Below are 26,727 nucleotides of genomic sequence, written 5' to 3'. Positions count from 1 at the left end.
TCTGCAGATTGCTTTGAGGAGTATGGATATTGTAACAATACTGATTTTTTCAATCCAGGAACATGGAATATCTTTCCATTTTTTGTGTCCTCTTCAAATTCTTGCATCAATATTTTATAATTTTCATTGTAGAGACCTTTTGCTTCTTTGGTTAAGTTAATCCCCAGGTATTTTATTTTATTTGTAGCTATTGTAATAGAATTACTTTCTTGATTTCTTTTTCAGATTTTTTTTTTTTTTTTTTGAGACTGAGTCTTGCTCTGTTGCCCAGGCTGGAGTGCAGTGGCACCATCTCAGCTTGCTGTAACCTCTGCCTCCCAGCTTCAAGCACTTCTTATGCGTTAGCCTCCCAAGTAGCTGGGACTACAGGCACATACCACCATGCCCGGCTAATTCTTTTTCAGATCCTTTGCTGTTAGCATATAGAAATACTACTGATTTTCATATATTGATTTTGTATCCTGGAACTTTACTATATTTATCAGTTCTAATAGTTTTTCATGGAGTCTTTAGTTTTTTCCAAATACAAGATTATTTCATCTGCAAACACAGATAATTTGACTTCTTCCTTTCCAATTTAGATGCCCTTTATTTCCTTCTCTTGTTTGACTGCTCTAGCTAGGACTTCCAGTACTATGCTGGGTAACAGCACTGAAAGTGGGCATCCTTGTCTAGTAGCTTTCTCAAAATAGATGCATGGAAAACAAATGTCTAAAAAGTTCTCATTCTACTCTCATATTTGATTGATAGTTTGATTAGATAGAAATAAGAATGTTAAAGTCATTGTTTATAGTTGCCAGTGTTGCTGTTAGGAAGTTCAAAGCTATTTTAATTCCTTTGTATATGATATCCTCTCTCCTCTCCGGGAGCTTGTAAGATCTCTTCGTTAGCAGTTATACAGTTTCACAATGATAACCTTGGTATGTTTCTTTTCTCCATTTTACTGGGAACTCAGTTTCCTTTCAGTCTAGAAACCCAGCTCCTTTTATCCTCAGAAAATTTTAAAAATTATTTCACTGATGTTTTCTTCTCTCTTCATTTCTTTCTAGAAATCCATGTTCTAATTCAGAGGCATTAATTCATTAATTACATTTAATCATCTTTGTATTTCATTTCTATGAGATTCTAATTTCTTTCTTTTCCTCCCTTCCTTCCTCCCTCCCTCCTTCTCTTTCTCTCTTTCTTTCTTTCATTTTTTTGAGACAGGGTCTCACTCTGTCACCCAGCCTGGAGTGCAGTAGTACAATCATGGCTCACTGCAGCCTCAACCTCCTAGGCTCAAGCAATCCTCCAACCTCAGAGATTCTAATTTCTTTCCTTTTTTTTTTTTTTTTGAGACAGAGTCTCGCTGTGTCACCCAGGCTGGAGTACAGTGGTGCAATCTCAGCTCACTGCAAGCTCTGCCTCCCAGGTTCATGCCATTCTCCTGCCTCAGCCTCCCGAGTAGCTGGGACTACAGGTGCCTGCCACCACACCCAGCTAATTTTTTGTATTTTTAGTAGAGACAGGGTTTCACCGTGTTTGCCAAGATGGTCTTGATCTACTGACCTCGTGATCCCCCGACCTCGTGATCCCCCCGCCTAGGCCTCCCAAAGTGCTGGGATTACAGGCGTGAGCCACCGCGCCCAGCCAGAGATTCTAATTTCTTAAACGATTTTCTTTTTTACCTAGATCACTGATATCTCAGACCATTCCTCTTTGTCAATAATTTGATTTTCAGTGGTGTCTATGCCATTCTTTAGCTATTTTAAAATTTATTAACTCTGTAATCATTTAATCCTTTTTTTGTTTGTTTTTGTTTGTTTTTTGAGACCGAGTCTCACTCTGTCGCCCAGGCTGGAGTGCAATGGTGCAATCTAGGCTCACTGCAACCCCTGACTCTTGGGTTCAAGCAATTCTCCTGCCTCAGCCTCCCAAGTAGCTGGGACTACAGGCACATGCCACCACGCCTGGCTAATTTTTGTATTTTTAGTAGAGACGGGGTTTCACTGTGTTAGCCAGGATGGTCTCGATCTCCCGACCTTGTGATCCACCTGCCTCTGCCTCCCAAAGTGCTGGAATTACAGGCGTGAGCCACCATGCCTGGCCAATCCTCTTTTTTTTAGTTCTATAATATCCTCTTTTTTATCATCTCATTACTGAACTTTTATTTATTAAATTCATGTTGTAATAAGTAGTTTTATGGTTATACAGTTGCATAGTTTTAAGAAAATTTCTTCTGTTTCTTGAGTTATATTCTTTTCAGGATAGCTTCTTTGTCTTTTACGAGACATTTTTCTTGCTTTCATTTTGTTTTCTGTAGTATATTTGTACAGCTGACATTCTGATTCTTTTGAGCTTACTCATGCTTGAGTCATGGCTCTGCCCAGATGTTTTATTTGTTTTGATATAACATAAATGAATTCTCTTTTCCTTCTGTATCTGAGACCAGCTACCATGTAAGTACTGGTGTGGAGAAACTGGGGCTCTTATGCACTGTTGGTGGGATTGTAAAATAGTGAAAATGCCATGGAAACAGTATGTAGTTTCCTCAAAAAATTAAACATCATAGTTCTCTACCATATGATCCAGTAATCCCACTTCTAAATATATATCCAAAAGAACTGAAAGCAAGGTCTTGAAGAGATGTCTGTACACCCACGTTCACTGCAGCACTATTCACAATAGCCAAGAGGTGGCAGCAACTCAAATGTCTGTCAGAAGATAAATGGATGACAAAATGTGGCTACATACATACAACGGAGTATTATTCAGCCTTAAAAAAAACGAAATCCGTTATATGCTACGGCATGGACAAACCTTGAGGACATTATGCTAAGTAAAATTAGCCAGTCAGAAAAAGACCAATATTGTATGATTTCACTTAGATATTTAAAGTAGAATCGTGGGTAGCAAGGCCTTGTGGGGAGAAAAAAATGGGGAGGGGAGCTGTTGTTTGATAGGTATAGAATTTCAGATTTGCAAGATGAAAGTTCTCGAGATCTGTTTCACCACAATGTGAACACATTTAACACTACTCAACTGTTCACTTAAAAATGGCCACTTAGGGCTGGGCACGGTGGCTCACTCCTGTAATCCCCAGCACTTTGGGGGCTGAGGCGGGTGGACTACGGGTCAGGAGTTCAATACCAGCCCAGCCAATATGGTGAAACCCCGTATCTACTAAAAATACAAAAATTAGCTGGGTGTGGTGGCACATGCCTGTAGTCCCAGCTGCTTGGGAGGCTGAGGCAGGAGAATCGCTTGAACCTGGGAGGCGGAGGTTACAGTGAGCCAAGATTGCACCATTGCATTCCAGCCTGGGCAACAGAGCAAGACTCCCTCTCCAAAAAAAAAAAGGCCACTTAGAATGGGCCGCATGGTGGCTCACGCCTGTAATCCCAGCACTTTGGGAGGCCGAGGTGGGCGGATCACTTGAGGTCAGGAGTTCGAGACCAGCCTGGCCAACATGGTGAAACTCCGTCTCTACTAAAAATACAAAAATTAGCTGGGCGTGGTGGCGCATACCTGTAATCCCAGCTACTCAGGAGGCTGAGGCAGGAGAATCACTTGAACCCAGGAGGCAGAGGTCGCAGTGAGCCAAGATTGCACCACTGCACTCCAGCCTGGGTGACAGAGTGAGACTCAGTCTCAAAAAACTTAAAACAAAAACCAAAGCCAAACCAAACCAAACCAAAACAAAACAAAAAAACAAAGGTTACAATGGTACATTTTATGTCATGTGTTTTTTTTTTACCACTTTTTTTTTTTAAAGGGGATTTATAACACTGTCAGAAAGACAGTCCTGTTCTCCTCACAGCTGCTTTGCTTTACTCTTTTGCAGGATTTGGCTCTACCTTGGCAAGAAAAGACAGGGAAACAGGCTTATGCAGTGAAGAAAAGCCTTCATCCTGTCTCATGGGAAAAATATTCACATACTTTTGTCAATTTCACACAGTATAGTCTAGTTTTCATTCCCTCTTTCCCATCCACTGGGTGGTTTTATTTTGTTTTAAGACAAGGAGAATTGCCAGAAGAAAAAACCCTAGGGCTTACTTCTGTAGGATGGATCCCTTAATGACCAGCTCTTCATCCAAGTCTGCTTCATTAGCCATGAAGAGCAGCCTCTTTCCTGTGCTGTCCACTCCAATGAAGTCACGCTGCTCCACTGAATCATACAAAAGAAAAAAAAAAATCAAATAAAGCCATTTGCCCTGCCTGTATGAATACGCCAGGGAACACAGTATCTGCTCAGTGCTCTTGGAAACAACACAGGATTGAAGGGTGGGTGCAGTGGCTCACGCCTGTAATCCCAAGACTTTGGGAGGCCAAGGTGGGTGGATCACCTGGAGTCAGGACTTTGAGACCAGCCTGGCCAACATGGCGAAAGACTGTCTCTACTAAAAATACAAAAATTAGCCGAGTGTGGTGTTACGCCCTGTAGTCCCAGCTGCTTGGGAGGCTGAGGCAGGAGAATTACTTGAACCCGGGAGGTGGAGGTTGCAGTGAGCTGAGATCGTGCCACTGTAGTGCACTCCAGCTTGGGTGACAGAGTGAGATTCCATCTCAAAAAAAAAAACCAGGATTGAGATGAGAGAGGAGCTATAATAAGTGTGTTAGGCCATTTTGCGTTACTATAAAGAATCTGCAACTAGGTAATTTACAAAGAAAGATTTATAATTTATAATTGTCTCATGGTTCTGCAGGGTATACAGGAAGCATACAGGAGGTTTCTGGGGAAGCCTCAGGGAACTTTTTACTCATGGCAGAAGGTAAAGCGAGAGCAGGCTGGTCACATGGCAAAAGAGGGAATAAGAGAGAGCTGGGGGAGAGATGCCATACACCTTTAAATGAGAACTCACTCACTATCACAAGAACAGCACCAAGCCATGAGGGATCCACACCCATGACCCAAACACCTCCCACCAGGCCCTACCTCCAACACTGGGGATTACATTTCAACAAGAGATATGGGGGAACATCCAAACTATACCAATGAGTGTCCTATAGCACATGCCATGGTGTTTAAAACATGGGTGATCAAATTTGTTTTGTACTGCTCTAAAGGATATTATTAAGTTAATTGGTGACGTTTAAACAAGGTCTGTATGTTAAAGTATGGTACCAATGTAATTTCCTGTTTTGAGAGACTATCATTTTTGGAGGAGAGGGAGGAAATACATAATGACGTATTTAAAGGCAAAGGAAAATCATATCTGCAACTTATTCTCAGATAGCTCAGAAAATAATAATCATATATATTATATTATGTATGCATTATATATATTGAATATATATTACAAAGAAAGAGAGAGTGGCTGGGCAGTGGTTCCTGCCTGTAATTCCAGCACTTTGGGAGGCTGAGGCAGAAGCATCACTTGAGCCCAGGAATTCAAGATCAGCCTGGGCAACACTGCAAGACCTCATCTCTACAAATAATAAAAAAATTAGCTGGGCATGGTGGCATGCACCTATAGTGAGGAAGCTGAGGCAGGGGGATCCCTTTAGCCTGGGAGGCTAAGGCTGCAGTGAGCCATGACTGCTGTACTGCACTCCAGCTTGAGTGACAGACCAAGACCTTCTCTCAGAAATAAATAGGCCGGGCATGGTGGCTCACACCTGTAATCCCAGCACTTTGGGAGGCCAAGGCAGGTGGATCACCTGAGGTCAGGAGTTCCAGACCAGCCTGGCCAACATGGTGAAACTCGTCTCTACTAAAAATAAAAAAATCAGCTGCTGAGTGTGGTGGCAGGCGCCTGTAATCCCAGCTACTTGGGAGGCTGAGGCAGGAGAATCACTTGAACCTGGGAGGCAGAGGCTGCAGTGAGCTGAGATCACACCACTGCACTCCAGCCTGGGCGACAGAGTGAGACTCCATCTCAATAAATAAATAAATTAATTAAGTAAAGTTACTTTATTTATTTAGGGCGCTTCGTTGTTTTTTTTTTTTAAAGAATTTTCTCTCTGCAAATAACCTAGGTCTTCTTACTGTGAAAATGGGAATAATATTATTTAAAGTCATCCACATTCAACCAACATTAACTACAGGCAGTAGATTCTATGCTATGTATAGTCTATATTTTATTATGTGTGAAGAGGTCTTGGTAGACAGTGATCTTACAGGCTGCTATATTATTGCTATTTTCTATGTCATACTTCTCTTCCCCGACTAGATTATAAACTTTTCAAAGGCAGGCTTCTGATTCTTTTCTATCTCCCATAACATCTAGTACAGTGTTACATACTTAATAATATGTGCTACTAACATCTGTACAGTATCTATAGCTTACAGAAACATTTTCTCATAGTGACAAAATAGCAGAATGATTAAGAACAGAACTTCTGGAGCCAGACTGCCTGGGTATGAATCCCAGCTCAGCCAATTACCAGTTTATGTTAGAGCAAGTTACTTAACCTCTCTTCCTCAGTTTCATCTATAAAATGGGGATAATAATAGCGTTTGTCTCACAGGTTTATTATGCAGAATAAGTGAATTAATATTTGTAAAGAATTTATAATAGTGTTATTAACTAAAACATTAAATAAAATGTTAAGTTTAAAAATTAAACAAAATACACCCTCTAATTTAATCCTCACAACAACCACATAAAGCAATGCCTCAATACCTCTTTACATAGGAGAAACAGAAAGTTTAGCTCTAGGAAAAATGAGATCTGTAGAGATGAATTTGCTTCCTACTGACAGACAATGGTTGCTAAATAACAGAATATGTTTCGCTGTCGGCTAAAGCTGCCTGTATACCTATAACCAAATATATTATTCAATTGTACAATACGTTTAGCTCAGGTACTTGAAAGTATTCAAGATCACCAATCAGATGGTCTCTGGTCATCTTATATGCAGTGTTTTAATATAAATGAGGAAAAACAATTATAAAAAATTATATGTTGGGTTTTTTTAGTTCAATAACCAAATGAAATCCAAAAAAGGAAGAGCAAATGCTGCCAATCTGAAGCTAAATTTTGCAGAGAATTTCAAATGCCACATAGCAGCTTAGACATATATCAACTTATACATTACATGGAAACTTGAGAATGTAACAAAGTCTGTAAGGGTCTCATTATGAGCCAGCCATTTAAAAAAGAAACACGGAGATGTTATTTTTGGATATAATTTGGAATGCTTCCCCTACTCAAGTCCTAAGGCTCACAGAAACCTTGAATCACTGATGTCCTGGGAGCAATAATTTCCAGCCAGCCAATTTTTCAGCTATGTTGCACTTTAGTCATTTTTCTCTCCCTCTCAGACCCTCCACCTCGTATTGCTTCTTTGCAGCTATTACAGTAACTGGGACTTCAGAATGTGATACAAATTATAGAAACTTGGAAAGGTTTCTTTCTGTTCTGCTTTAGCAAAATAGGAATTTCACTTTGGGAGCAGAGCAGGTAATTGTAGAATGTCTTCCTAAGAAGAAGGGCTACACAAACTTAAGAAAGCAGACAAAACTGAACTTCTATTAAAAAAAAAGTCTGTCATATTCAAGTATTCACGTTTTTTTCCCTAGTTGATTTTTACTTTTCTGACTGATTCTTCTGTCTCATCTACAGGCATTTTGCTTATCCATTCATTCATCGGTTCATTCATTCTACCAATAAATATCTTTGTACACCTACCCTATGGTAGGTGCTATGTCTAGAGTTAGGAATTCCAACTCATTTTATAAGGCCAGCATGATCCTGATGCCAAAACCAGGCAAGGATATTATGAGAAAGGAACAGGCAAATTTACTCATTAGCAAGTCAAAATAGTATGTCGAGTAGATTAAAAAGGGTCACAAACTTGTTGGAGCTCCTCCTATCCAAAGGTAAGTTTAGTTCCCTATCCTTTATATCTGGGCTTGCTCCATAACTAGCTTTGAACTAACAGAGCGCAGCAGCTGAAGTGACAGTGTGTGTTTTGAGTTTAGACTTCAAGAGACTTTGTAGCTTCTGCTGTCATGCTTAGAACCTGCTGCTGCTACCTTGTAAACAAGCCTGGGCTAACCCCCTGGATGGTAAGAGACTAGATGAAAAGAAAAATCCAGCTGTCAAGGCTGAGGCTCTCCCTATATATATTTTTTCTTTTTTTTGGAGGTGCAGTCTTGCTCTGTCGCCCAGGCTGGAGTGCAGTGGTGCGACCTTGGCTTACTGCAACCTCCGCCTCTCGGGTTCAAGCAATTCTCCTGCCTCAACCTCCCAAGTAGCTGGGACCACAGGCATGTGCTACCATGTCCAGCTAATTTTTGTATTTTTAGTAGAGACGGGGTTTTGCCATGTTGGCCAGGCTGGTCTCGAACTCCTGACCTCAGGTGATCCACCCACCTCCCAAAGTGCTGGGATTACAGGTGTGAGCCACTGTGCCCAACCAAGGCTCTATACATATTAATGAGCCCAGTTACGGGAGACTAAGATAAGAATGATAGTTGCCTCCTGGTATTCACATTCTTGTATATCCCTTCTTGAATGTGGGCTGGCCTAGTGACTTGCTTCTAACCAACAGAACGTGGCAAAGGTAATAAAATGTTACTTCTATAATTAGGTTACATAAGATTGTGACTTCTGTCTTTCTAGAAGAGTTTCTCCCTTGCTGGCTTTGATGAAGTAAGTTTCCAAGTTGGAAAGGCCCAAGTGATAAAGAAAGGAGGGTAGCTTCTGGCCAACAGCATGGTGGAAACTGAGGTTCAGTCCAACAGTCCTAGGGAAATGAAATTCTCCCAATAACCAAGTAAGCTTGGAACCAAATCCCTTCCCAGTTGAGCCTTCAGATGAGACTCCAGCCCTAGCTGACATCTTGACTGCAGCCTTCTGAAAGACTGGTGGACCAGCTAAGTCATGCCTGGATTCTTGGCCCACAGTGTTGTTTTAAACTGTTAAATGTGTGGCAACTTTTATAAGTAATTAATTGTTAAAACACTAGCTGATATCACTTGAACAGAGATGAGCCATCTTGGCTACACTTAGGCCAAACTGCCAACCTACAGACTCATAAGCAAGTAAATGTTTGTTGTTTTAAGCCACTAGAGTTTAGGAACATTTGTTATGTAGTAAAAACTAACACAACATGTAAAAGGATAATAAGCCATGACCGAGTTGGGTTTATCCCAGGTATCATCATCACATCATCAGAGAAAAATCATATACCACTTGATAGATGCAGAAAAAGCATCTGATAAAATTTATATCCTTGGGCCAAGAAGCTCCCAATAAATCAGAACTAGAAAGGAACTTTCTCAATCTGATAACAAGTACCTATAAAAATGTATAGTACGCTGGGCATGGTGGCTCACGCCTATAATCCCAGCACTTTGGGAGGCCAAGGCAGGTGGATCATTTGAGGCTAGGAGTTCAAGATCATCTCTGCTAACATGGCGAAACCTCATACCAAAACACAAATATTAGCTGGGCATGGTGGCACATGCCGGTAATCCCAGCTACTTGGGAGGTTGAAGCAGGAGAATTGCTTGAACCCAGGAGGCGGAGGTTGCAGTGAGCCAAGATTGTGCCACTGCACTCTAGCCTGGACAACAGAGAGAGACTGTCTCAAAACGAACACACACACACACACACACACACACACACACACCCCTATAGTAATAAACATCATTTTAACTGGAGAGATGTTGAAAATATTCCTTTTAAAATCAGGAATGAGAAAAGGGTGCCAACTAGCATCATTTGTACACACAAATTTTATTGGAGGTCCTGGCCAGCACAGTAAGACAAGAAAAAGAAACCAGAAACTTAGACTACTGGGTGGGGGTGGGAGGTCTACAGCCATATCACCCTGAAGGCATCTGATCTCATCTGATCTATGCAGGGTCAGGCCTAGTTAGTACTTGCATGGAAGTCTGCTTAGGAATACCATGCGATAAACAAACAAACAAACAAACAAAAAACTATTGTGAGACCTTTGTCAAAGAATACAAAATTTCACTTAGGAGGAATAAGCTCATAAAGAGACCTAATACAACTTGGTGACTAGTTAGTAACAATGTATTGTATTCTTGAAAATTCCTAAGAGAGTAGATTTTAAGTGTTCTCACTTGAAGAACTTTGGAAACAAAAAGATCCTATAAGCTCCCCCTCCCATCCCAAGAAAAAGAGGAAAAAAGTGTTTCATGCAAAGAATCAAGAATCAGAATGATGTTGGACTTCTTAAAAGAAAAGCTAGAAGACAGTAAAACAAAACAAAACAAAACAAAAAACCTTCAAAATTTTGAGGGGATATGATTTCCAAGAGAAGTTTATTTCCAGCCAAAATATGAAACAAATATGTGGGCAGAATAAAGACATTTTCAGGGATACAAAAGCTCAAAAATTTACTTCTCACAATCTGTACCTCAGGAGGCTTCCAGAGGATGTGTCCTACAGAAAATGTGGGTATAAAGTAAGAAAGAAGAAAACGTGAGGTTCAAGATATGACAGTGAAGGGTGAACCTAAAATGACAGCTCTACAGCAGGGCAACTAACTCAGGTTAGAAAAGCTTTAGGAGAGGTACCTTGAAGAATTTGAAATTGAGAGGACATCTAGTGTGTTGCAATGTAAGGAGAGGAAATTCACACAATTGGAGCTTGGGTTGAATTAGTGACAAATACATAAAAAACAAGCAAATGAAAAAACAAGACAATCTTTAGGAAAACAAGAGGAGGAAAGAGAAAAGTAATCATATACTACAAGGCTCAACTGTGAATACTATTTATACAGTCATGATAATATAAACATAAAATATTCAGTTAATTAATAATACAATATGAATAACTATATTAGGAAATTGGGCCAAATACAAGGTTGCATACATGTAGTGGGGGCAGAGCATGTGGTAAAATAGAACCAAATCTTTACATTCTATAGTAAGAAGTGAACAGATAATTCTTAAAGCTAAAAAAATTAAGACACAGAAAATAAAAGCACGTTATTTGGAGATATGGAGTTAAATGCCAAAAAATTAGCTGAAAATGTTGAAAGTGGCATCTCTAAGTGGGGTGAGGATAGATAGGGTGAGGGGCTGCTATTTATTATAATATATCTTAGATAATTAGATACTCTTTACATTTTGGGCATATAAAACTTTGATAAAGATAAAAACTAAATTCAAAAAAGAAATAGCACAGGTTATGGAATCAGAAGGCATGGGTTTGAGTTCTGGCTCTTACCACTTACCACTGATGTTATCTCTAGCAACTGTCCACAAAATGCTATTAGGCCATAAATGCTATTAGGTCAAAATGCTATTAGGCCATAAAAAACAAGACAAACACTTGGTAAATAAGAAAATTATGGCTGGGCACAGTGGCTCACACCTGTAATCCCAGCACTTTGGGGGGCCGAGGCGGGAAGATCACCTGAGGTTGGGATTTTGAGACCAGCCTGACCAAAATGGAGAAACCCCGTCTCTACTAAAAATACAAAATTAGCCAGGCATGGTGGCACACGCCTGTAATCCCAGCTACTCGGGAGGCTGAGGCAAGAGAATCACTTGAATCCAGGAGATGGAGGTTGCGGTGAGCCAAGATCGTGCCATTGCACTCCAACCTGGGCAACAAGAGTGAAACAGGCTGGGCGCAGTGGCTCACACCTGTAATCCCGGCACTTTGGGAGGCTGAGGCAGGTGGATCACGAGGTAAGGAGTTCAAGACCAGCCTGGCCAAGATGGTAAAACCTTGTCTTTACTAAAAAATACAAAAAATTAGCTAGGTGCAGTGGCAGGCGCCTGTAATCCCAGCTACTCGGGAGGCTGAGGCAGGAGAATCACTTGAACTCGGAGGGCAGAGGTTGCAGTGGGCCAAGATTGTGCCACTGCAATCTAGCCTGGGTGACAGAGTGAGACTCTGTCTCAAAAAACAAAACAAAACAAAACAAAATTCAATTTTGAGTATGTAGGAATTTCAAGTCACTTTATTTTTATTTTGTTTTTTAAATTTTTTTAATTTTTTATTATTTTTTATTTTATTTTTATTTTTTGAGAAGGAATTTTGTTCTTGTTGCCCAGGCTGGAGTGCAGTGGTGATCCCAGCTCACTACAACCTCCGCCTCCCAGGTTCAAGCAATTCTCCTGCCTTAGCCTCCCGAGTAGCTGGGATTACAGGCACCCGCCACCACGCCCAGCTAATTTTTGTATTTTTAGTAGAGACAGGGTTTCACCATGTTGGCCAGACTGGTCTTGAATTCCCGACCTCAGGTGATCCACCCACCTCAGCCTCCCAAAGTGCTGGGATTATAGGTGTGTGCCACACGCCTGGCCCACTTTATTTTTTAAAATGGGGTGGGATTTGGAAGACTGAGAGGAGAAAATAGTTAACACAGAAGCCCAAACAGGTTTTTTTTGGTAGAACAGCTTCAAGAGAAATAAAGAAAGCTGTAGCAAAAGAAATACTGTACAGGCTCAGAACTGCCTGCCAACATCTGTTAGTGCAGAGGGAGCTAAGCCGATTAAGAGGTGACAGCCAAGTAAGAGTTTTCACTCATGGTTCTGAAGTACATTAACATGTACTGATTCTAGTCTGGGCCAAGGCTATATAACTCTGAGAACTGAGGAGTTTGGGAAATACTACAGTGAATTGGATTGGTTAAATAAAGTTTCCTAGAACATTTTCTATTTCAAGTATTCCAAGAGATACAGTGGGACTATAGAGACAATAGTCAATGATTTGTGTCATTAAATCATGATAGTATTAAACAATTACATAGAGGAATGTACAGGAAAAAAAAGCCCCCTAATAAACATATTATCTGCAATAAAGCAATATAAATATATTATCTTCTCACTGAAATTGAGAAAAGGAAAGTTTCTAACAAGGGATGGAAAACAAATTATTTTTACATATTATTGCAAGTTTAAGATATATATGTATATACGGTGTCACTGAAATTCTCTATGTGTCGTCTTTACTGTTTGATGTTTGTGAATGTAAACAATTACAAATGAGAGGCTTTTATAAATTCTTTTTTTATTTTGGAGATGGAGTCTTGCTCTGTTGCCCAGGGTGGAATACAGTGGCGTGATCTTGGCTCACTGCAACCTCTGCCTCCCGGGTTCAAGCAATTCTCCTGCCTCAGCCTCCTGAGTAGCTGGGACTACAGGCATGTGCCACCACACCCAGCTAATTTTTTTTGTATTTTTAGAGAGAGAGGGTTTCACCATGTTGGTCAGGCTGGTCTCAAACTACTGACCTCAAATGATCCTCCCGCCTTGGCCTCCCAAACTGCTGGGATTATAGGCGTGAGCCACTGCACCCAGCCTGTAAATTCTTTTAAAAACACAATACCTAGTCTAATTTTCCCCATCAGATTCCAAGTTTCTTAAAATGCCCTATGACTGGGGAGAGTACAATGAACACTTTTTTGTGTCTCCTTGAGGGTACGGATATTGTGGCTTTTTTTTTTTTTTTTTTTTTTTCCGTTTCTATAGCCTTGGTGCCTAGTTCAGGAGTTGGCATAATACATACTCAGTAACTGTGGTAAGCTGATCTCTTCACCCTTTCACTCAGTAAGTAGTATCAAGCAATGGCGAGACAATGGCTGAATAATAATGGTATCTACTGATGAAAAAAAAGAAATGAGGTTTCTCAGAGTTTAGAACCCCATTTCCCCACACAGCCTTAGCTGGGTTTCTGGGTCTTGCTTACACTTCTAAGTTGTCCATTTATTTCCTGAGAAAAAAATTTTTTTTTCAAAAGTTGGTACGTTCTAGAAAATGCTAGAAAGCAGGGCTGTTTGAATCACTAGAAAAGTTACATGTGGGCCGGGCGCAGTAGCTCATGGCTGTAATCCTAGCACTTCGGGAGGCCAAGGCGGGTGGATCACTTGAGGTCAGGAGTTCAAAACCAGCCTGGCCAACATGGTGAAACCCCATCTCTACTAAAAATACAAAAAAAAAAAAAATTAGCTGAGCGTGGTGGTGGACGCCTGTAAACCCACCTACTCAGGAGGCTGAGGCAGGAGAATTGCTTGAACCCAAGAGGCAGAGGTTGCAGTGAGCCAAGATCGCGCCGTTGCACTCCAGCCTGGGTGACAGAATGAGACTCTGTCTCAAAAAAAGTTACATGTGAGCCTTCCAAAGAGGCTTGTCTAGACATTTGTCACTATGAGTTTCCCTTCAAACTTACAAGCTATTATGGTAAAAATGCAAACAAAAACACTCTGATATTCTGTGGTTTTTTAAAGTACTGCCATTTTACATGAAATAAATATGTGATATAGAATGTTTACAAAGTTATTAAATGAGATTTGTTAAGTTTCAGTACCAAATTACAATAGTAATTACAAATTATTAAGCATCTACTATCTTTCAGGTAACGAATGGGCCACATGCCTTATAAACATGTCATTTAATTCTCACAAAAATCCTGAAAGGATTCAGGCTCACTTTACAACAGAAGAAAATGAAATTCATGAAGATCAAGGTAATTTGCCCAAAATCCCACAGCTTTTGAGCACTGAAACCCAGTCTGAACTCTATAGACCTTGTGCTGTTAACAATCATGGTGCAGTGCTGGGTATTTATTTAAAAATCTTGAAACCATTTCTAAACATAAAATTAATAGACAATGTAGTCAGTATCAGTCTGCTAGATCCATATTGCTAAAAGCATTACAAGCTCACGCGCTCTTGTAATACCTACTTATGAATCCAACTATAGCTCAGACTAACATCTTTAGGATTTTAAACTGCTAGTGCTCAGGTCTACCTTCACTTACCTGGGGTGGGGGGCAGGAAGAGCTGCCTTTATAAGCAGGCCATTCAATAATATTTATTGATTGTTCACCATGGGACATAACTGGGCCAGGTGGTGGGAATAAAATAAACAAAACAGATATGATCCCTTCCCTTATGGAGCTTATAGTCCACTAGGGGAAAGAGTAAATAAGAGAGCAGGCTGCTATATGTAGGCAAACAAAAGGATATAGTTTATATTAAAAGGTGAGGATAGGTCTTTCTCAGAAATAACTTGAAGGCTAAGCTGGATTTGGAATATATGTGTTCGGAGGAGACAGGGACTAGAGAGCATTTCAGGCAAGGAAGCTGTGTAAAGACCTGCAGCAGGAATGAAATACTCCAAAAAGTCTAAACATGAATTTGATCCTGCCCTCTTTAGTATCTGTATCTCCTATAAATTTTCTGAGAAGAAAGTGCAAGGGGAAGAAAGGTGGCTCCAGAAACATCCAGAGATTAGCCATTCCCCTATAAGTCAGTAAGAACGCCATTTGAGGAAGTTGGGTCTAGAAGATCTAGACTATTAAACAATATCTGGGAAACAGTGGACTGCAGGCTGTTCTGGCACACAACAGCAGCCAAGAGGCATGCCAAATATATAATCTGAAAAACTTATGATTCTTTAAAAAATGCTTATGATGGAAATGCATAGCATTCTATGGGAGGAATTTAAAACTCAATTATTTAGGTGAATCTTAGCCTTCAAATGTAACAAAATATAGGTATTGAGGAGTTTAAAATTTCATATTAAGAATGAAAACTTGAGCCAGGAGTGATGGCTGGTACCTGTAATACCAGCTACTTGGCAGGCTGAGGTGGGAGAATTGCTTGAGGTCAAGAGTTTGAGACCAGCCTGGGCAACATAATGAGACCTAATTTCTCTCTCTCTCTCTCTCTGTTTTTTTTTTGGGACAGAGTGAGACTCTGGAGTGCAGTGGCATGATCATGGTTCACTGTAGCCTCGACATCCCGGGCTCAAGCGATCCTCTCACCTCAGCCTCCCAGGTAGCTGGGACTAGAGGCTCACAAGCCACCATGCCCAGCTAATTTTTAAAAAATTGTTTGTAGAGATGGGGTTTCACCATGTTACCCAGGCTGGTCTCAAACTCCTGGGCTCAAGCCATCTGTTTGCCTCAGCTTCCCAAAGTGCTAGGATTACGGTCCTGAGCCATGGTGCCCCCCAGTATCTTTTTAAAAAGAAAGAAAGAAAGAGGCCAAGTGTGGTGACTCATGCCTGTAATCCCAGCACTTTGGGAGACGGAGGCAGGGAGATCGCTTTTGAGCTCAAGAGTTCGAGGCCAGCCTGGGCAACATTGTGAAACCCTGTGCCTACAAAAAATACAAAAAGTTAGCCAGGCATGGTGGCGAGTGCCTATAGTCCCAGTTACTCAGGAGGCTGAGGTGGGAGGATTGCTTGAGCCCAGGAAGCAGAGGTTTGCAGCGAGCCAAGATTGAGCCACTGCACTCTAGCCTCGGCAACAGAGTAAGACCCTTTCTCAAAAAAAAAAAAAAAAAAAAAAAAAGAAACAAAAGGAAAGAAAAATCTTCTTAAAACATTAATCTAATCTAATTATGACACTATCTTGTTTACTTCAACAACTTCCTCACTGTTTTGGGCAAGAATTCAAACTCTTTCGTCTGATATCTGGCTCTTCTCCAGTCCTATCTGCTTCTCTGCCTCCTATATTCACACTCCAGCTATAGAAAGTTACCAGTATACATCATACTTTTTCAGAGGATAAAGGATCCAGCTTAAAGGACTTCCATTGGCCAAACTGACAATTTAAGCATGAAAACATTTAAAAATGGATGGTAGGTAGCTAATAGTTACAGTTAATTTAAAATAGAATTATGTTGTAAATATAGTTAACAAGAGTATTGTACATTTCAAAATTGCTAAGAGAGTAAATTTCAAATGTTCTCACCATGAAAAATGTTAAGTATTTGAGGGATGGATATGTTAACCTGTTTAATTTAATTATTCCACATTGTATACATAAATTATAACATCACTTTGTATCCCATAAATTTATACAATTATAAATTGTTAAATTTACAATAAAAGAAAAGGAATTGTGAAAATCTGTGCATTTATAATGATACTTAAGACATAAAAACTATATATAAAGTGTATTAAAAAGTTTTATCAATGCCTATGAAAAGGGAGAAAATTTAAAGAAAAGTTCTAATGACAAGAAGAATAAGTTGATTTTTTAATTGATTTTTATAAATAGAGTACAAAGGAAACAAAAAAATTAATTATGAAACATATATCTGTTTATAAAATCTGGTTATATATTTATTTCTATCTGTGTAGGCAGAAAAGAATGAATACAGGGAATTGTAAGTAAACCAGACCTTGCAAAAGCAGAAACTATATGAAGAACAAAAAGACTGATCAGCATGAGTATCATCACATAACAATAATGTAGAAAAAGTATCCAACAATTAATCTGCACCAGTGATCATCTGAACACAAAAAGCAACTAGAAACAAGTTTCAATGTTATACTGGAAAATTATAATTTAACCAAACGTCCTAAAATATTAACTAGATTATTCAAATCCTAAGTATGAAGGCTCTCAGTGGCTCTATTAATAATAGTAAGAAATTAATAAGCTATACATAGTCTAATAATTGTAACAAAATATGCCAACATATAATAACGACAAAATAGTGGGTTACATAATGCAGGCAAAGCAAAACCTAAAGAATACATCATTCCAGAGGAAAACTTCAAGGAAAAAAACACATCATTCAGGAAAATTTAAACTCATAAAAGGACTACTAGAATCCTAGGAAAATAAGTATCAAAATAAGTATGTTACAATCAAAATAAGTATGTTATAATCCTAGGAAGATAAGCATGATTAACAACTATCGGCTGGGCACAGTGGCTCATGCCTGTAATCCTAGCACTTTGGGAGACAGAGGCAGGTGGATCACAGGGTCAAGAGATAAGTAAGAGACCATCCTGGCCAACATGGTGAAACCCCGTCTCTACTAAAAATACAAAAATTAGCTGGGTGTGGTGGCATGTGCATGTAGTCCCAGCTACTCGGTAGGCTGAGGCAGGTGAAGTGCTTGAACCCGGGAGGTGGAGATTGGAGTGAACCGAGATGGTGCCACTGCACTCCAGCCTGGCAACAGAGCGAGTCTCCATCTCAAAAAAAAGAAAGAAAAAGAAAAAGAAACAACTATCACATTTATTGGTCATTTAGGGTGACTGAAGCATTGAAAGAACCAGCCATACTAAATTTGTGATAGTAACTTTAATTCCTTTTCTCCCCCCACCGAGATGGAGTCTTGCTCTGTTGCCCAGGCTGGAGTGCAGTGGCGCGATCTCGGCTCACTGCAACCTCCCCCTCCTGGGTTCAAGCAATTCTCCTCCCTCAGCCTCCTGAGTAGCTGGGATTACAGGCACACGCCACCACGCCCAGCTAATTTTTGTATTTTTAGTAGAGATGGGGTTTCACCATGTTGGCCAGGCTGGTCTCAAACTCCTGACCTTGTGATCCCCCTGCCTCGGTCTCCCAAAGTGCTGGGATCACAGGTGTGAGCCACCGCACCTGGCCTATTTTTAAAAGTTAATTTTAAATTAGATTTTTGTTTGTTTGTTTCTTAGATATACGTATTCAATTATTTGAGCCTTAAATACAATGCAAATAGTTCTGAATGTTCCTCTCTGCATACAAAAGGACATTAAAGAATCTAATCAATAGTTCTAAGCATTTTCCATTCAGGGACTGTGTCTTATTTGACTTTATGTCATCAACTCCTAGCACAGAATCTGTGATGTATAGTAGATTATTAATAAATGTTTTTTCAGGGAAAGCATGAGTGAGAATAATAATTACGAAAACTCAACAAACAAAACAAACTCCAATCTTCCTTACCTGCTTTTTTTTTCCCCTTTTGACCGGGAACAGGTTCTATGCTATCTTGGCCTTTTCTCATCAACATAGCAAGTGATGCATCATAAGCTCTAAACAGGTCCACAACCTCATGTAAGGCAACGTCTGTTATCAGATCACAGCTCAGCACCAGCACATCTGTCTGTTAAATGGAGATGGGAAAAGTCAATATCATAAAGGACAATGGATTACACAAATCATCACAAGACAAAATTAGGATGGCTTAAAAGCACACAAATCAGACAATACTCTTCAAGCATTTTTCATAGCCAAACAAGTAAAATAAATGGGGTTGTTCTCATTGAATTGTGCTGGTATAGGGTCTGGAAACTCTACCTCTCCCTTGTGTACCTCAGGAACTGTGTGGGCAGTCCCTGAGACATCTCTGGAACCCTAGGTTCTAAGAAACAGTCTGAAAACCACCACATTGTCTATTTCTATGACTATGGAATATATGATCTTATATTTATACATCTCTTTATAGTTTAAAAGAGCATTTTCATATAGTTTGATGATTTAATATGGCAAAGAACAATCACTTTACTACAGTACTAGGAAATAACAGGATGAACAGAATACAATGCCTCATTCTTAGGAACTTAACATTCTATAGTAAATAATTACAATGTAACCTCAGGTATGTACAAGGCACCCATTCAATCTTATAAAAATAGCATAAGAATGACAGAAAGGCATTGTTATTATTAACATTACTGGCCTCTATTTTTATACCTGAGAAAAATAAGGCCTGTTACCAGTGTCTGACACACAGTTGGTATTTAATAATTGTTTAACAAATGAATGAATAAATCAACGAAGAAAAGGTTTTCTCATATTGGTGGGCTTTCTGATTTTATATATATATATATATATATATTTTTTTTTTTTTTTTTTTTCCAGACAGGGTCTTACTCTGTCACCTAGACTGGAATGCAGCGGTGTGGTCACAGCTCACTGCAGCCTCGACCTGCCAGGCTCAAGTCATCCTCCTGCCTCAGCCTCCCAAGTAGCTGGGACTACAGGTATGTACCACCACACTTGGCTAATTTTTACATTTTTGTAGAGATGGTGTCTCCCTATGTTGCCTAGGCTAGTCTCAAACTCCTGGGTTCAAGTGATCCACTCACCTCGGCCTCCCAAAGTGTTGGGATTATAGGCATGAGCTACCATGCCTGATTATAATTCTAATATCTCAGATTAATTATAATAAAAACTAACAATGATAACTAATGTTTACTGAATGCTTACTATTGGCCAGGAATTGCGATAACACTTTGCAAACATTATTTATTTTATTTTATTTTATTTTATTTTATTTTATTTATTTTTTTTTTGAGACAGAGTCTCGCTCTGTTGCCCAAGCTGGAGTGCACTGGCAAGATCTCGGCTCACGGCAAGCTCCGCCTCCCGGGTTCATGCCATTCTCCTGCCTCAGCCTCCTGAGTAGCTGGGACTACAGGCGCCCGCCACCACGCCCGGCTAATTTTTTTTGTGTTTTTAGTAGAGACGGTGTTTCACCGTGTTAGCCAGGATGGTCTCGATCTCCTGACCTCGTGATCCGCCCGCCTCGGCCTCCCAAAGTGCTGGGATTACAGGTGTGAGCCACCACGCCTCGCCTTATTTTTTATTTTAATTTTATTTTTAAATTAAAAAAAAATAGAGACAGGGTCTCACTATGTTTCTCACTATGTAGTCCAGGTTGGTCTTGAACTGGTGGGCTCAAACAATCCTGTCTCAGCCTCCCAAAGTGCTGAGATTACAGGTGTGAGCCACCACGCCCGGCCAAAAACATATTTCAATCTTCACAACAACCATATGCAGTAAGAACTATCTATATCTATATCTATATATAAATTTTTGTTTTTTTGAGACAGGGTCTTGTTCTGTCACCCAGGCTGGAGTGCAGTGGCATGATCATGGCTTACTGCAGCCTCGACTTCCTGGGCTCAAGTGATCCTCCCACCTCAGCCTCCTTAGTAGCTGGGACTACAGGCGTGCCCCACCACACCTGGCTAATTTTTATTTTTATTTTTAGTAGAGACAGGGTCTTCCTATGTTTCCCAGGCTGGACTCGAACTCCTGGACTCAAGCAATTTGCCCACTTTGGCCTCCCAAAGTGCTAGGAGTACAGGCGTGAGCCACCGCACCTAGCCCAGAGCTGTTATTATTAGCACTTTACCAACGAAGAAACAGATTTATAGTAGTTATGTAACTAAGATTTAACAATTAGTAATGGCTATTTGTATAACTAAAGAATCTGTATTACTGAATAGTGTTAAAGAAATATAGTTTAGGCTGGGCGCAGTGGCTTATGCCTGTATCCCAGCATTTTGGGACGCCAAGGTGGGCGGAGTGCCTGAGTTCAGGAGTTTGAGACCAGCCTGAGCAACACAGTGAAACCCTATCTCTACTAAAATACAAAAATTAGCCGGGCATGGTGGCACATGCCTATAGTCCCAGCTACTCGGGAGGCTGAGGCAGGAGAATTGCTTGAACCCAGGAGGTGGAAATTGCAGTGGGCCGAGATAGCACCACTGCACTCCAGCTTGGATGACAGAGCAAGACTCTATCTCCAAAGAAAGAAAAAAAAGAAACATAGTTTAGGGCCAGGCACAGTAGCACATGCCTGTAATTCCAGATGTGCCTCAGGGAAAGGCAGGTTCTGATTTGCCCTTCGTGAATCAACCAAGGCAGCTCCTCTTTTATTAATTTTATTTTCCAGGCTTCTGGATAAGCTTTGTCTTGGAAAACCAATTATGCTACTTTAAAAAAGTCTAGGCTGGGCAGAGTGGCTCACACCTGTAATCCCAGTGCTTTGGGATGCCAAGGCAGGAGGACTGCATGAGCCCAGGAGTTCAAGGTTAGAGTGAGCTATGATCACATCACTGCACTTCTGCCTGGGTGACAGTGCAAGATGCTGTCTCAAAAAAAAAAAAAAAAAAAAAGGCCTGGCACAGTGTCTTGCACCTGTAAGCCAAGGTACTCTGGAGGCTGAGGCAGGAGCATCACTTGAGGCCAGGAATTTGAGGCCAGCCTGAACAATATAGTAAGACCCCATCTCTAAAAATACATAAAACATTTTTTAAATTAGCAAATAAAATTTTTAAAAAGTTAGCCAGGTGTGGTGGCATGCACTTATAGTCCCAGCTACTTGGGAGGCTGAGGCAAGAGGATTGCTTAAACCTCAGAGGAGTTCAAGACTCTAGTGAGCTACAATTACTCCACTGGATTCCAGCCTGGGTGACAGAGTGAGGCCTTGTCTCAAATAAATAAATAGTCTGGAAAACATTGGACCAAATTATTTTGGGTTCAAGAATGAAGTGAGTCTACATGTATTTTTTTTTTTTGTAAGTACTCCAAACTTTCCTAATATTTTAATTTAAAATCATGATTCCTGGTTTGGGTGGGAAAATGGATGATTTCAACTCATAGTCTACCAAATCAAAGAGTCTTGTTTGCTCAGAAAGTGAGACTCAACCATCAGAATGCCTTATGTTACTGCCTGAAATTTCTTATTCTGAATATAGAATCTGCAACAGAATCACCATTTCTTTTTCCACATGTAACTTGTTATTTATAGCCTGAACAATTTCTTTTGAAGGCCTTTTAAAGTTAAGCTCAAATTCGGATTGTTTCCTACTCTTCTGCTTAAGGCTCTCTAAATTCTTTTTAGATTTTAACTCTGAGACTAAAAAAAAAAAAAGTTCCCACTGGGCGCAGTGGCTCACACCTGTAATCCCAGCACTTTGGGAGGCCGAGGCGGGTGGATCACAACGTCAGGAGATCGAGACCATCCTGGCTACCATGGTGAAACCTCGTCTCTACTAAAAGTACAAAAAATCAGCCGGGCGTGGTGGCAGGCGCCTGTAGTCCCAGCTACTCGGGAGGCTGAGGCAGGAGAATGGCATGAACGCAGGGGGCGGAGCTTGCCGTGAGCCGAGATCGCGCCACTGCACTCCAGCCTGGGTAACAGTGCAAGACTCCGTCTCAAAAAAAAAAAAAAAGTTCCCATAAACATCTCTTTAGGAAAAAAAAAACCCTACACCTGCAACTCACCATGCAGGAAGCAGCAAACGTGAACAAATCAGACCACATACATACAAACTAAAGAAACAGCCTGCAGAATCCTACTTAGAACAATGCTTAGAAAGACAAGGAGACAAATCATTACTAAAGACATTCACAGAGTTGTCATTACAACAGTACAGAAGTTGCCCCATTTCATCAGAATGAAAATGACAATTTGCTGAGGAAAAAAATCCCCTTTCTATTTTTCTAAGTTTCTCTAATAAGATGGCTGTTTTTTTGCAAGTTGACTGATCTACAATAAATTGAACTATTAAGTATACTCCAAAATCAAGAAAATGACTCCAATGCAGATGCCTCAGAAGTGGTAACAATGTTGTCTTGGCAAATAAATGCTGTTATCATTCGATATCTGCAAAAGTGTTTAAATCTGTCAGTACAGTGAATGCCAAACAAGTCCTGCATAATTGTGAACAGGCTGTAGGCTCATTTCTCTCTTTGCGTTTTGGTGACTTTTTGCTAAACTGAATGCAAAATCCCCAAGGATCACAAGGAACAGACCCCTCCACTAAATGTCTGGTTGCCATCTGTTCTTAGTGTGAAAAGAAAGGCGTGGGTCTGAAAGAACAGGGCCTAGCATACAGACGGAGGTGCTGTTCCATCAGCCCCTCTCCTGCCTCTGTTCCCAGAGAATGCACCATGTAAGAGTCACTGAGACCAAACACATCTCATCCTCTGTGCAACTCCATCACTTCCAAAGGAAAGTGTTTGTTGTCTGATCAATTTCCAAAGCTGGAAATCTCAGAAGAAGAAAGAAAGGAAAGCTAAATCACACTTATACCTTCATAATACCTTTTTTTTTTTTTTTTTTTTTTTTTGAGACAGGGTCTCAGTCTGTTGCCCAGGCTGGAGTGCAGAGGTGTGATCATAGCTCACTGTAACCTCAAATTCTTGGACTCAAGCATCCTACCACCTCGGCTTCCTAAGTAGCTGGGACTACAGGCACCACATGCCACTATGTCCACTAATTTTAATTTCTTCTTCTTCTTTTTTTTTTTTTTTTTGTAGAGACGGGATCTCACTATGTTGCCAGGGCTGGTCTCGAACTCAGGCTCAAGTGATCTTCCTGTCTCAGCCTCCCAAAGTGCTGGAATTACAGGCATAAGCCACTGCGCCTGGCCTGATTTTATAAACGCAGTAACAGAAAGAAATGATCATTGTTTTTATTTTTATTCTAAAATGTAAAGCCCATTCTAGGAATGCAAATGGCTTTCTAGTAACTGGAGCCCAGAGAGAGAGAAAGTAGAAAAACTGATAAGACCCAGAGAAGTATTTTTGATCATGTGTGACCACAAGCCATGAATAAACATGGACTGTTTGGACTGTGAAGCAACTGTGTGTCAGAAATGCAGTTAATTTTAAAGTTCCCTGAACATGCCAACACTCAGCTGCCTTTGTTTCATGGACCCACTTCTTTTCTAATGCCAACAGTATGCCTCTTCTGCAGAGACCAACTGGCCTCTCGAAAGATCTCCCTACTCACTATTCCAACAGTCCTTGCTATGCCTCATCCCAAGCCTGCTCCTCTAGAGAAGCCAGGGCAATGTCAAGGGCAGAAAGCACAACTCAGAAGGAAAGCAGATGTGTGCACTCTTGACAATATAGAAACATGCAAGGTTTCAAGGGAAGGCAGCACTTTAGTGTTTAAAGTGTCCAAAACACCCAGGAATTCAAAATCCAAACTGCTGCCAGTTAGTCTTGACTAAAGTAAACAAATTAAGCTCAGAAAACCCAATTACCAAGCCATGGCAAAGCCCAGAAATCTCTCATTACAAGAACATTTTCGATCAAGCCAAAACCACTGAGTAAAATTAGAGGGGAAAAAAGGTTAAATCAGAAAACCGGATGTGTGTGTGTGTGTGTGGCTGTAGTGGTGGGGCGGGAGGTGAGGAGAGCTACTGGGAATAGCCTCTTTTCTTTTCCTGGCAGCTGTTCCATGACAGATTGTTATAAATAACACAATCTGGCAACCGATTTCTTATGACAAGGAGAAAGAAAAACACATTTACTCCCTTGGAAAAAAACTGTCAGGGCAAGGTAACTACCATGCTTCTCTACTCACCCAGTGCTTCCACAAATAATGGCTATGATCCAAATCACCAGCCTGCATGCCACCCCTGCCCATATGGAACTCATGAGTTCAGCTACTTGGTGTGACTATGAAGGTCACATTTTACATTTTCCTATGTGGTCCAATCCCAGTCAAATCCCCAAGAGTAGTTTGTGTGCTTTTTCTTTTCTTTTCTTTTTTTTTAGACAAGGGGTCTCCCTATATTGCCCAGGCTGGTCTCAAACTCCTGGACTCAAGCAATCCTCCTGCCTCAGCCTCCCAAAATGCTGGGATTACATGCATGAGCCACTGCACCTGGCATAGTTTGTGTGCTTGAATAAACACCAAAGGCTAACTGCAATGGAGACCTCAGTTTTGGTTTAAAATGCTTGGAAAAGATTCCAGTCTATAGTCCTCAAAGTGCAAGGCCAAGGGCCAACTGCCACATTGTTTTCACTGAGGTTGGGGCAGTAGCTCTAGGAAGGAAAATGACCAACTCAGTCAGTAAGTAAGAAATGTGATAATCCTTGGGCTCACAGCTAAATATCCTTACTATATTCCTTAGTTTAATCATGCTGTTGCTACCATCCAGAATCTGATGCCAGAAATCCGCCCATAGTCCAGGATGGAAGTCCTTCCTCTCCTGCCCTGTCCCCTACTCTTCCCCTATTGCACTGCCTTAGTTCAGGTCTCAAAATCTTCTTCCAGTCTCTTGGCTGGTGCCTCTCTTGCTCCAGTTTTCCCTTATTCTAATCCATACTCTAATTTCTACTGCATATGTCTTTTCCCTGCTCAAAGACACCCTAAAACAGTGTTTTCCAAACATCAAAAAAGTTGAACTTATTGCCACTTACCTTAAAATTTTTTAAAAAATATATAGATCACTATAATATGATATGCTCTTTATATAATATATATAAAGATAGACATTTAAAAAGGAATAAATAAAACATTTAAAAACAAGAAATTCTAACATTTTCCTCTGGTACTTAATTCTGTACACCACCTGGCTTTGAGTACAGCCTATTTTGGAGATTGCTGCTCAACAAGATTAAGTTGGAATTCCTTAGCATGACTTTAAGGGTCTTCAAAATATGACTCCACCTACCTAATTCAGTCTTCTCTCCCCCAACTCCCCTCCACATAGCCAATGTTAACTTTTTCTTTTCTTTTCTTTTCTTTTTTTTTTGAGAAAGAGTCTCGCTCTATTGCCCAGGCTATTGCCCAGGCTGGAGTAAAATGGCACGATCACGGCTCACTGCAACCTCCGCCCCCCGAGGTTCAAGCAATTCTTGTGCCTCAGCCTCCCGAGTAGCTGGGATTACAGGTACCTGCCACCATGCCCAACTAATTTTTACATTTTTAGTACAGACAGTGTTTCGCCATGTTGGCCAGGCTGGTTCTCAAACTCCTGACCTCAAGTGATCCTCCTGCCTTGGCTTCCTCAGGTGCTGGGATTACAGGCATGAGCCACTGCACCTGGCCGCCAGTGTTAATTTGATAGAGTCGACTGCCAAGAATGTATACCCTAGTCTGTCTTCCTACTCTATTATATATTTATCCATCAAAATTCAGGTCTCGTCACAGTTACTAGAAAGGGCAGAGCCGATATATTATCTCCCCTAGAGATGATGCATTTTCTGATCCATTACAGACCTTAATTCACTAATTGGATTACATATATATTTTTTCCATCTAGACTTTGAGCTCCATAAGGAGCCCTTTTATCTTTGTATATCCAGAGTTCAACCTAGTGCTGGCAAACACGCATGAGTAAATGTTAGTACTTTTCCTGTTATCTCCTTCTCTTTGTTTAATTTGACTCAAATATTAAAACATCTGATTTTAAATGTTTAGAAACAGTATACATTCTGACAGAGGTGAATGCTCCCTTTGTAGAGACTGACTGTTCAGAGTTAGGACAGGGGCCACAGAGACAACTTTGCAGTTCCCTAATGCAAGAAGGTAGGAAATGAACCTGCTACT

General features: G+C 40.5%; 1 protein-coding gene across 3 annotated transcripts in view; it reads right to left on the bottom strand.

Moving 5' to 3' along the window:
• Positions 1-26,727, bottom strand: part of EIF2B3 (eukaryotic translation initiation factor 2B subunit gamma) — a 135,855-nt gene that overhangs the window by 72,728 nt on the left and 36,400 nt on the right. For all 3 annotated transcript variants that reach the window (XM_034963599.3, XM_034963618.2, XM_034963624.2), the window contains 2 exons: positions 18,588-18,747; positions 4,036-4,147 (listed from right to left, as the gene is read on the bottom strand). In XM_034963599.3, coding sequence (XP_034819490.1) covers positions 4,036-4,147; positions 18,588-18,747 — 272 coding nt within the window. The remainder of the gene's footprint in view (positions 1-4,035; positions 4,148-18,587; positions 18,748-26,727) is intronic.

The sequence above is a fragment of the Pan paniscus genome, chromosome 1, assembly GCF_029289425.2.
Source record: "Pan paniscus chromosome 1, NHGRI_mPanPan1-v2.0_pri, whole genome shotgun sequence".
NCBI lineage: Eukaryota > Metazoa > Chordata > Mammalia > Primates > Hominidae > Pan > Pan paniscus.
The sequence above is the reverse complement of the archived record's forward strand: the minus strand, read 5'-3'. Positions and strand labels throughout refer to the sequence as shown.